Source organism: Ursus arctos, unplaced genomic scaffold (genome assembly GCF_023065955.2).
Source record: "Ursus arctos isolate Adak ecotype North America unplaced genomic scaffold, UrsArc2.0 scaffold_4, whole genome shotgun sequence".
NCBI classification, from domain to species: Eukaryota; Metazoa; Chordata; class Mammalia; order Carnivora; family Ursidae; genus Ursus; species Ursus arctos.
The window spans coordinates 31,681,446-31,694,678 of record NW_026623056.1 but is presented as its reverse complement, the minus strand read 5'-3'; the positions used below and the strand labels follow the sequence as shown (position 1 = coordinate 31,694,678).

Below are 13,233 nucleotides of genomic sequence, written 5' to 3'. Positions count from 1 at the left end.
CCTCCGCTAGCTGCCAAGCCTCTGGAGCAGGATAACTGAACCCAGAGAAGCCATAGTTTTAGGTGTTTGATGATGACAGTTATGGCTTCCCACGATCCCCTCGCTTTTAGAAAAGCCTAAAATAAGACAAAATTTGAAAAAAAAAAGTAATCTTAACTCGACCTCAAACTACAGAGTCTCAAATAAATGTGGAAGCCCTTGTTTAACTGACCTGCATAAACAGCAGCTGACTGTTGTAAAGATTGAATCTGTCCACGACTGCATCCGTATTTCTGGTTAATTTCCTTTAAGGGAACTTCACTGATTAAATCTAATAGCACAAGACTGGTAAAAAACCTGGAAAGTAAATCACCGTAAGTATGGTAAGAGATGTCTACAGTGAAGATACAACATATGCTGAGAAACAAGAAAGAAGCAAAAACCCAAGAGAAGATTTATAACACTCTGAGAAGATTCCTAATAGGATATAGGATTAGTGGACAAAGACTGAGCTCAATATTTATCAAATAAATTCTGACATACATTAATACTATAGCATAGCAAGGAACTAATATTTATATAACAAAAAGACCTCCATATTTTAATACTGTTAACTAATTTCAAGAAATAAGATTTGGTTCAAGAAATAGAATGGCACAAAAAATTTAAAAGAACATTTGATACACAGTTATATAATCACCTACTCATATATCCAAAAAATGACAGAATTTGAAAATAAAAACCAGTTTTGACTTGAATGGTAATAGTGCCACAAATAATCCAACTATATAAATCCTTAAAATATTTACACTTATGTTGTAAATAATTTACTAGAGACTACCATCAAGAAAAATAATTTTATTATATTTCAAAGAAGCTAAATGATTCAATTTCCCCATCTGAATCTTTTAATTGGCTCTTCCATGGTAATAATCAATCATTTATAATAATGATACAAACCATATCCTCAAATGAAGCTACACTAAGTTATCAGTTCTAATTCACATCTTTAAGTAAAGGAAATAATTAAATGTTCTACTTTATTTTTTTTAAAGATTTTATTTTTATTTATTTTGACAGAGTGAGAGAGAAAGAGAGAGAGCACAAGCAGGGGGAGGGGCAGGGAGAGGGAGAAGCAGGCTCCCTGCTGAGCAGAGAGCCTGACGTGAGGCGTGATCCCAGAACCCTGAGATCATGACCTAAGCTGAAGGCAGACGCCTAAGCAAATGAGTTACCCGGGCGCCCCTTAAGTGTTCTACTTTAAAAGGTCTTCATCTATAATGGCTTCTAAACAAGTATTAAGGGAGAAACTAAAATATTGATAAATTCAGTAAACACAAGAAAGTGACATTTTACTCAGCCAAAACTTTGATCTTATTTTTTAAAGATTTTATTTATTTGAGAGAGAGAAAGAGAGAGAGAGCACAAGCTGGGAGGAGAAGCAGAGGAAGAAGGAGATGCAGACTCCCCACTGAGCAGGAAGACCAATGTGGGGCTCAATCCCAGGACCCTGGGATCATGACCTGAGCGGAAGGCAGACACTTAACTGACTGAAGCACCCAGGCACCCCTAAAACTTTGATTTTAATGATAATGAAAGTGACTATAATAAACTGAACATCTACTATATATCCAAAACTGTGTTAAATACTGGACAGTCAAGGCCACTTGGTATTTACCTTTTATGGATGGCCATCTGGCGATGCTGTCTCTCAGTTCTTGCTATGACTTTTCCTTTCACACAGCGAGCCAAGAACCCTTCTTCAACTCCGACTAGCTCTGCCACCCGTTTCATAGAAGTTGGCAATTTTTCCCATAAACAGAAAAATCGATACCAATCAATAGTAGTCCAATCCTCAAACATAGGTGTAACCTAAAGGGAAGAAGCATCATTCATTAGCTGAATTATTGCATTGCAAAAGGAATAAAACTATAAATGTAAACTTTATATTAAACTAAATGTCTCAGCATTTGGAAAAAATTCTAAATGTGACAACACCTCATTTATATGGAAATTTCATTTATTCACAAACAACTCATACCCCAAGAAAAGAGATCACTGAGCATACAAACTGGATTTCACAGAATCCAAGAACTTTAATCACAGACACTTTTAATCTCAACATTCCAATGCTAAGTATAATCTTAAGTATTTTCTGATTTCCAAGGAAGAATCAGGAGAAGAGAAAGAGGAGGAAAGGAAAGGAGGAATCGATATTCACAAATGCTATATTATCTAAAATATCCAGGGTTCAACAACAACAATAAAAACTATGAGACATGCAAAGAAACAGGAAAGTATGCCCCAAACACAAGAGAAAAAGCTTGCAAAAGAAACACCATTGAGAGGTTCCAGATGTTGGGAATGTCAAAGACTTCAAAGTAGACAAATATGGTCAAAGAACAAAAGAAAAACATGCTAAATGAAGTAAAGGAAGGTACAATGACAATGTCTCACCAAGTAAAGGATAAGGGTAAAAAGAAAGAAATGATAAAAAAAAAAAAAAAAAGCCAAATGGAAATTCTGAAGGTGAAGAGTATAATAACTAAAATAAATAATTCACTATAGAGCTCAAGACTAGATGCAAGCTGGCAGAAGAATGAGCAAACATGAAGCTATATCAGTAGATACTATGCAATCAGAGGCAGAAAAAAGGGGAGGAAAAATTAACAAACACTCAGAAATATGGAAACTATTATGTGCAATGATATATACATAACAAGAGTACCAGATGAAGGCAGAAAACAATAGAAAAAAACATATGAAGAATGTTAAAAACTTCTCAAATTTGATTAAAAACATTAACTTACATATCCAAGAGACAACGTGAACCCCAAGTAGGCTAAACACAGAAAGATCCACACCCATAGTCATCATAGTCAAATTGCAAAAAAACAAAAAAGAGAAAATCTTGAAAGCCACAGCAGAAAAACAATACATCATATACAAGGGAAACCCAATAAGATTAAGAGCTGACTTTTCATCAAAAACAATTAAGTCTAGAATGCAGTGAAATGACGTATTCTTTTTTTTTCTTTTGCATCATTTTTTGTTTAAATTTTTTTAAAAATTTTTTATTATGTTATGTTAGTCACCATACAGTACATAATTAGTTTTGTTGTAGTGTTCCATGGTGAAATGACATATTCTAACTGCTGAAAGAAAAAAAAAAAAACTTGTCAACCAAGAATATTACATAAAGGAAACTATTTTTCTAAAATAAAGGCATAATAAAGACATTCTCAGATAAACAAAAACTAAAAAAAAATTCTTTTCTAGCAGATTTGCTTTATCAGAAATACTAAAGAAAATTCTTCAGGTTGAAAAAAAGTGACCCAAAACAGTATTTTAATTCAACACACAAAAAACTAGAGTGCCAAAAAAAGTAATTATGTAGATACTTATAAAGACATTATTATCACATATTCCCCTTCTTTCTTCTCTTCACTGATTTAAAAAGCAACTGTATAAAAAAAAAGTATATAACATATAAAAGTGCAATACATTTGACAATAATAGCCCAAGGTGACAGGTGGGAGTTGTGAAAATAAAGGAAACTCCCCTTGGGGCGCCTGGGTGGCACAGTGGTTAAGCATCTGCCTTCGGCTCAGGGCGTGATCCCAGCATTAACGGGATCGAGCCCCACATCAGGCTCCTCTGCTATGAGCCTGTTTCTTCCTCTCCCACTCCCCCTGCTTGTGTTCCCTCTCTTGCTGGCTGTCTCTATCTCTGTCAAATAAATAAATAAAATCTTTAAAAAAAAAAAAAAAAAAGGAAACTCCCCTTACCATGGAGGAGGGAAGCCCCAATGGGGGCAAGCTCATGCACATACTCATTGCAGGAGGAAGAAGGAAGATTTATTTCAACAAGGGAGAACAGTTTTCACTTTGGAATTTAATCTCCTGCCTTTAAAAAAAGGAAGATCCTTCCCTGCTCTAGCAACAACACACTAACCTCTGTTTGCAGCCAATCAAAATCCACCACAACCTCAAACTCTTGTTCTTTACCAATAAACTTGTTCAAAACAATCCTCCCCAATTTCCTCTGAAACCCTAATAAAAGCTGACTTTCCCTCTTTAGATTAGACTTCCTTATGGTTCACCATAGCTTCCTTGTCCCAAATTGTAATTCCTCTGCTATTCCTGAATAAATTCATTTTTTACATAAATAAAAGTTCTCTTTGCTCTGTTTAGAGTTAACAGAGCAAAGCTGTATGGGAGCAAGGAAATGAGAAGAGACAGTAACTAAAATCCAAGGAACAAATAAAGAAAAACAGAAATTGTAAGAATTTTAATAAAACAAACTGCATAAATACAGGTTTTTCTCTCCTCTCACCTTCTTTAAAGATATAAGATTACATAATAACAATGTTCTATTGGGTAACACCTATAGATGTACATGTATAACAATAATAGCACAAAAAAAGAATAGCACTATGCAAGAATAATGTTTCTATATCTCACTGGAATTGAATTGGTATAAATTTTAAGCTGTATTGTAACCCCTTGAGTAACCCTGGGAATAACTCCAAAAAGAGAGAGAGAGAGAGAGAGAAATTAATTAAAGAAATTAAAATGTAATACTAGGAAATACCCAATTAATTCAAAAGAAATCAGAAAAAAAAAAGTACAGGAGAACAGAAAGGACAAAAGATATATAGAAAATAAAAAGACAACACATAGATGTTACTCCATGTTACTCAATAACATTAAATGTGAATGGATTAAATAACAAAAGGTAGATTAAAAGGCTGCATAAAAAAAAAAGAATCCAATTATATATTGTCTGTAAGAGACACAATATAGATACAAAAATACAAATAGGTCAAAAGTAAAAGGAAGAGAAAAGGGAAAGTATTATGCAAACCACAACCATAATGAAGCTGGAGTGGCCAAACTAAAATCACATAAAATAGAATGTTAAAAAATGTTAATAAAAATAAGGGGAACATTCTATAATGATAAAAGGATCAATCCATCAAGTATATATAAACAACTATAAATACATACAGGGTGCCAAAATACATGAACAAAACTTGAAAGAAATGAAGAGAGAAACAGACAATTCAAAAATAACAGTTGAAGACTTAAATACCCTAACTTTCAACAATGGATAGACAACTAAGCAGATGAACTTAGTCTTCTAAGACAACATTCTAAATCAAATAGAGCTAACAGACATCCATAGAACTCCATCCAACAAGAGTGCACATTCTTCTTGAACACAAGGAACATTCTCCAGGATAGCTTAAGCACTTACCTTATTTGGGAAAGCCTCATTGGCTGTTTGTGATTAGTTGTTCTCAAGTTTAAATTTCTTGGATTTGAGTACATTGCCTCTGGCTTAAGTTTTGGTTTGCTTGTGTAAACTACCAAGGCATTAGAGCCTCCTCAGTCTAATGGTCTCCTTGTTTAAACATTTTTTTTAACAGTGCTTTAAAAAGATCAACAAAAATTGAAAAACCTTTAGCTAGACTGATCCAGAAATGAAGAGAGATTCTTAAATTACTAAAGTCAGAAATGGAAGAAGGGACACCACTATTGAATGTACAGAGAAAAAAGGGGAGATTATAAGGAAATAATGTGAGCTGAATACCAACAAATTAGATAATCTAGATGAACAAATTCCTGAAAACATACAAACTACCAAAATTGAGTCAGGAAAAAATAGGAGATATTAATGGACCTATTATAAGTAAAGAGTTTGAATTAGTAATAAATTTACTCCAAAGAAAAGTCCAGGCCCAAATGGCTTGACTGGTGAAATCTATCAAATGTTTAAATAAGAAATAACAGCAATCTTTCACAAATTCTTCCTCAAAACTATACAAAGTCATCATGAGAAAAGAGAACTATGGACCAATATATCTAATAAATATAGATACAACAATCCTCAGTAAAATACTAGCAAACCAAATCTAGCAACAGATAAATATTATACAAATAACCAAGTGGGGTTTACCCAGAAAATCCAAGATTAATATCTGAAAATCAATTAATGCAATATATCAATAAAATGGACAAAACCACATGATGATCTCAACATATGCTGAAAAAACACCTGACAAAATCTAACAACTTCTCATGATAAAAACATTCAGCAAACTAGTAATAGAAAAGAACTTCCTCAACCTGATAAAGGCCACCTTCAAAAAACCCACAATGAACACCAAGATGGTGAAAAACTGAATACTTTTTCCCCAAGATAAGGAACAAGACAAAGATGTTTGCTGTTGCTACTTCTATTCCATATTTTATTGGAGATTCTAACCAGGTCAATTAGGAGAAAGAAAAATAAATAAAAGACAACCAGACTGGAAAGCAGAAGCAAAACTATCTCTACTTGCAGATGGTATAATCTTATGTATAGAAAATCCTGAGGAATGCACAAAAATATTATTAAAATTAATGAACAAGTTTAATAGGTTACAGGATACAAGATTAATATACAAGAAATAAGTTTTTCTATAAACTTTAATAAAGAGTCTGTAAACGTGATTAAGAAATAAATTCCATTTATGATAGCATCAAAAAGAATAAAGTGCTTAGCAATAAGTTTAACAAAAAAAATATGAAACTTGTATTCGGAAAACTGAAAAAATTTTTGAAAGATATTAAAGACCAAAATAAATGAAAAAGCCTATCTGCATGGACTGGAAGACTTAAGAGTAAGATGACAATATTTCCCAAATTGACCTACCAATTCTGCACAGCCCCTATCAAAATTCAGCTGGCTTCTTTGCAGAAATTGGCAAGATGCTCCTTAAATTTATAAGGAAATGCAAGTGACCCAGAACGGTCAAAACTTTTTTCAAAGAACACAAAGTTAGAGGACTCCCATTTCCTGATTTCAAAACTTACTACCAAGCTACGGTGATCAAAACAGTACAGTATCAGCATAAGGATAAATACAGATCAATGAAACAGAATTGAAAACCCAGAAATAAACCCTCACATTCATGGTCAATTGATTTTTGACAAGGATGACAAGACAATTAATAGATTTTCAACAAATGGAGCAGGGAAACCTGGATATGTACATGCAAAGGAATAAAGTTAGATTCCCATCTTACATCAGTCACAGAGTCCAAGTGGATCATATGTGTCAATGTAAGATAAAACTATAAAACTCTTAGAAGAAAACATAGGAGTGCATCCTTGTGAGACTGAGTAACACAGATTTCCAGATATAACACCAAAAGAAAAGACATTGATAAACTGACCAAAACTCACAACTTCTGTGCTTCAAAAATCATCATCAAGAACATGAAAAAACACACAGAATGGAAGAAAATATTTCTAAATCCTATATCTGATAAAAGACTTGTATCCAGAATATATAAAGAACACTTATCTCAATAATAAAAAAAAATTAAAAATAGCAGAGGATCTGCATATTTTTCTAAGATATTCATATGATCAATAAACACATAAAAAGATGCTCAACATCATTAGCCATTAAGGAAATGCAAGTCCAAACTATAATGAGAGAGCGCTGCATACTCATAAGGATATATTCAAAAAAGGGATAAAATGCGAGTGTATTCCTTTGTAATCTCACAGCAAGAAAAGCATTTCTCATTGATACAAAAGTTCACAAATTCAACTACACTTTTTAAAATGTGAGGTAAATACACAATAAATACAGTCAAAGCCACATAAAAAACTAGAAGAAAATTACTTTCACCTTATACCACAAAGCACTACTCTCCCGAATATATAAAACAACCTTTAAAACTTAGGAAAAAGACCAAAACACAAAAGAAAAATAAAAGACATGGACAATTCATGGGGGTGGGGAAAGCATACTGTCCTTTAACAAATAGAAAAAAATGTTCAATTTTATTCATAATTTAAAAATATAAATTAAAATTACACTAAAATGTATAAAAGCTTGACAATATATTCATCACTTTGTGGAAAAATATTCTCATATAGTGCTGTTAAAATTGGAAAATGATACAAATCTTACAGAGGGCTATTTTGCAAAACCAAAATTATATATGCCTTTATAACTTATCCAGCAATTGTACTTAGGGAGCCTTTCCTAAAGATACACCCTCATCAAAACTAAACAATATATGCACCAAAGTTATTCACTGTAGCATCACTTGCCATAACAAAACATTGGAAACAACCCAAACGTCCATCAACAGAGAACTGATTGAATAAATACTGGTATACACACAATGGAGTTATACAGATATTTTTAAAAAGAATTAAAAATCTCCATGAACTGATACAGAGTGATTTCCAAGATATATTGTTAAGAAAAAAGATGGTACCAAAAAAATGTATACAGTATACTATCTTCTGTATAAGAAGGTAGACTAAGACTATGCATACGTGCTTGCTAATATTTATAAAAAAGAAAAGAGATACAGGAATATCTTGTTTTATATGCTTCACTTTATTGTGCTTCACAGATACTGTCTTTTTTACAAATTAAAGGTCTGTGACAGCCCTGTATTGAGCAAATCTATTGGCACCATTTTTCCAACAGTATTGGCTCACTTCATGTCTCTGGGTCATATCTGGTAATTCTCACAGTATTTCAAACTTTTTCATTATTATATCTGTTATGGTGATCTATGATCAGTGATCTTTGATGTTACTACTGTAATTGTCTTAAGGTATCAATAACCATACCCATATAAAATGGTGAACTTGATAAATACCGTGTGTCTTCCGACTGCTCCACTGACCAGCTGTTACCCTCTCTCTCCCCCTCTCCTAGGGTTTCCCTACTCCCTGAGACATAATGATATATAAATTAGGCCAGTTAATAACCCTACAATGGCCTCCACATGTTCAAATGAAAGGAAGAGTCCCACGTCTCTTAAATCAAAAGCTAGAAATGATTAAGCTTAGTGAAGAAGGCATGTCAAAAGCTGAGACAGGCCGAAAGCTAGGCCTCTTTTGCCAGGCCAACTGTGACTGCAAAGGAAAAGTTCCTGAACCTTTAAATTAAAAGTACTACTCCACGAAACACACAAATGATAAGAAAGTGAAACAGCCTTACTGCTGATGTGGAGAAAGTTTCAGTGCTCTGGATAGAAGATCAAAACAGCCACAACATTCCCTTAAGCCAAAGCCTAATCCAGCTAACTCTTCTATTCTACGAAGGCTGAGAGAGGTGAGGAAGCTATCCAAGAGACGTTGGAAGCTAGTAGAGGTTGGTTCATGAGGTTTAAGGGAAGAAGCTTAAACATAACATAAAAGTGCAAGGTGAAGCAGCAAGTGCTGATGTAGAAGCTACATCAAGTTACCCAGAAGATCTAGCTAAAATCATTAATAAACATGAATACACTAACAACAGATTTTCAATGTAGACAAAATAGCCTTCTAGTAGAAGAAGATGCCATTTAGGACTTTCATACCTAGAAAGGAGTCAATGCCTGGCTTCAAGGTTTCAAAGGACAGGATGACTCTTGTTAGGGGATTATGCAATGAGAGACTTGAACTTGAACGCAGTGCTCATTTACCATTCCAAAAATCCTAAGGCCCTTAAGAAGTATGCTAAATCTACTCTGTGCTCAATAAATGGAACAGGAAAGCCTAGATGACAGCACATCTGTTCACAACATGATTTACTGAGTATTTTAAACCCACTGTTGATACCTACTCAGAAAAGATTCCTTGCCAATTACTGCAGAATATGCACCTGGTCACCCATGAGCTCTGATGGAAATGTACAAGATAAATGCTGTCTTCATGGCTGCTAACAGAGTATCCATTCTGCAGTCCTTAGATCATGGAGCATAGATGACGCTTAAAGAATATGGGGTTGGAGAGACAACTGCTCATGTAGTTGAAAATCTGTGTATAACCTGACTCCCCAAAATTGCCACAGTTATCTTAAAAACAAAACCAAAACAAAATGGATCCCTGGGAGGCGCAGTCAGTTAAGCGTCTAACTCTTGGTTTTAGCTCAGGTCATGATCTCAGGGTCATGGGATCAAGCCCCACATCAGGCTCTGAGCTCAGCAAGGAGTCCACTAAAGTTTCTCTCTTCCTCTGCCCCTCCCCATGCTCGCTCACACTCTCTCTAAAATAAATAAATCTTTAAAAAAAAATCTTTATTTGTTCTTTTTTGTAGTTCCTTTAGGTATACGGTTAGATTATTTATTTGAGGTTTTTTGTTTTTGTTTTTGTTTTTTGGGTTTTGTTTTTTGTTTTTTTTTTTTTTTTTTTTGCTTCTTCAGGAATGCCTGTATTGCTATATACTTTCCTCTTAGAGCTGCTTTCACTGTCCAGAGATTTTGGACCATTGTGTTTCCATTTCCAATTGTATTTTATGTATTTTTTGGTTTCTTCTTTGATTGCTTCATTGATCCATTGACTGCTTAGTATCATGTTGTTCAGTCTCCATGTGTTTGTGTTTTTTCCAGTTTTTTTTTCTTGTGATTTATTTCTGGTTTCATACTGTTGTGGTCAGAAAAGATGCATACTATGACTTCAATCGTCTTAAATTTATTGAGGCTTGATTTATGGCCTAACACGTGATCTATTCTGGAGAATGTTCCCTGTGCACTTGATAAGAATGTGTATTCTTTTGATTTAGGATGGAATGTTCTATATACATATATTGAACATCTGGTCCAATGTCTTATTCAAAGACACTGTTTCCTTATTAATTTTCTGTCTGGATGATCTCTCCATTGAAGCAAGTGGAGTATTAAAATCCCCCACTACAATTGTATTACCATCAATTTCTCTCTTCATCTCCATTAGTATTTGCTTTATGTATTTAGATGCTCCAGTGTTGAGCATATATTTACAATTGTTATATCCTCTTGTTGGGTTGATCCTTTTATCATTATGTGATGCCTTTCTTTGTCTCATTACAGTCTTTGTTTTAAAGTCTATTTTGTCTGATATAAATACTGGTTCACTGGTTTTTTTTTTTTCCACTTCTATTCACATGGTGAATGTTTTGCCATCCCTTCTCTTTCAGTCTATATGTGTCTTTAGGTTTGAGGTAAGTCTCCTTTAAAAAGGCAGCACATAGATTGGTCTTGTTTTTTAATCCATTCTACTGCTCTGTCTTTTGATTGGAGCATTTAGGCCATTTACATTTATTTTTTTAGGCCATTTACATTTAAAGTAATTATTGATAGGTATATACTTAAAGAATTGTTGCACTTAATATAAAATGTTGGTTTTCCAGTTGTTTTTGTAATTCTTTGTTCTTCCCTTGCTCTCTTTGTGATTGATGAATATCTATAATGTTTTGTTGGTTTTCTTTCTCTTTATTTTTTGTGTCTCTATCATAGGTTTTGGGTTTGTGGCTACCATAAGGTTCATATACAATATACTAAGTAAATAGCCCATATTAATCTGGTGGCCATTTTTTTTCCTTTTTCCTCTTCTCTTTCTACTCTCTTCTCTACATTTTATGTACATGTTGTCATATTTTATAACTCTTTATTCACATTTTTCTTATATCTAAATATGGCCACTTCTTTTCTACCTAAAGAAGTCCCTGTATTATTTCTTGTAAGGCAACTTTAGTTTTGATAAACTCCTTTACCTCTTGCTTGTCTGGGAAACTCTTTGTCTCTCCTTCAAATCTGAATGATAATCTTACCAGGTGGAATATTCTTGGTTGTAGGATTTTCCTTTCAGTACTTTGAATATATCATGCCACTCCCTTCTGGCTTGCAAAGCTTCTGCTGAAAAATCAACAGGTAGTCTTACAGGTTTTCCCATGGAGGTAACTTTGTTTCTCTCTTGATGCTTTTAGGATTCTCTCTTTATCTTTAACCCTCAACATTGTAATTATTATGTGCTATAGTGTGGACCTCCTTGAGTTCATCTCATTTGGAACTCTCTGTGCTCCTTGGACTTGGATGTCTAGTTCCCACCCTAGGTTAGGAGGCTTTCAGTTATTATTTCTTCAAATAAGTATTCTAACCTTTCTTTCTTCTTCTTCTGGGACCCCTATAAGGTGAATGTTTGTTTGCTTGTTGTTGTTCAAAAGATCTCTTAATCTATCCTCCTTTTTAAAAAATCTTTTCTCTTTTTGCTGTTCAACTTGTATGCTAATACCCTGTCTTCCAGACCACTGATATTTTCTTCTGTATGCTCTAATCTGTTGATTCCCTCTAGCATGTTTTTTCAGTTATTGCATTCTTCAGTTCTGATTCATTCAATATTTTTCTATCATTTATTGAAGGTCTCACTAAATTCTTTCATTCTTTTCTCCAGCCCAGTGAGTATTTTTACAATCATTAATTTAAATTCTTTTAAGGCATATTGCTTATCTGTTTCATTTAATTCTTTTACGGAGGTTTTTTTCTTGTTCTTTCTTTTGAAGCATATACTTCTGTCTTCTCATTTTGCTTGACTTTCTGTGTCTGTTTCTATGGATTAGATGAAATGACTTGCTACTTCTCCTAAAGTTGAAGGAATTGTCTTGTGTATGGTGACCCCTAAACAGACTGTGTGCTTGATGACTTTGTTGGCTGGCTGGAGCTATGGATGTATATGCTAGTTACTCTTTTAAATTTTGACTTTTTACAGAGAGAACCAAAGAAGAAAAAAAATTAAATGAAAAAGAAAAAGAAAACCAAAAGGAAAAAAATTAAAACTAGACAAACTTTTTAAAGTTAAAAAAAAAAATGGGGCGCCTGGGTGGCACAGCGGTTAAGCGTCTGCCTTCGGCTCAGGGCGTGATCCCAGCGTTGTGGGATCGAGCCCCACATCAGGCTCCTCTGCTGTGAGCCTGCTTCTTCCTCTCCCACTCCCCCTGCTTGTGTTCCCTCTCTCGCTGGCTGTCTCTCTCTCTGTCAAATAAATAAATAAAATCTTAAAAAAAAAAAAAAAGTTAAAAAAAGTTAAAATTTTAAAAAATAAAAAACAACAACACAAAACTGTAACTTTTTTTTTCTGTGCCCCAGCACCACAGGATAGCTGGTATGGGTTTGTGGACCCTAGACTCGCTGAGGTTGCAAGCTCACCATGAGCCAGACCCTGCTCCAATCTGAGCTTTTAAGGTGGAGAGGGAAAGCATGCTCCCACAGTTCCTCAGCCCTTTAAAGCTGTAGCTTTTCTTCTGTGCCCCAGTGCAAATGGGGCTGATGTGGCCTTCAGGACCCTGGGCTTACTGAGGTCACAAAGGCCCTCTGATGATCTGACCCACCAGTTATGGAGTCAAAACCCTCCAATTATGACAGCCGAACCTGCCCCTTATGGTGGCCAAACCAGCTCTGGTCTGGACCCTCAAGGTGTAAGAGGAGGGAGCATTTCTGCA

General features: G+C 34.4%; 1 protein-coding gene across 1 annotated transcript in view; it reads right to left on the bottom strand.

The window, feature by feature from the left end:
- POLQ (DNA polymerase theta) overlaps window positions 1-13,233 on the bottom strand; it is a 120,153-nt gene that overhangs the window by 77,986 nt on the left and 28,934 nt on the right. The window contains exons 13-14 of the mRNA XM_026494458.4: window positions 1,658-1,851; window positions 212-336 (exon numbers count right to left, since the gene is read on the bottom strand). Coding sequence (XP_026350243.2) covers window positions 212-336; window positions 1,658-1,851 — 319 coding nt within the window. The remainder of the gene's footprint in view (window positions 1-211; window positions 337-1,657; window positions 1,852-13,233) is intronic.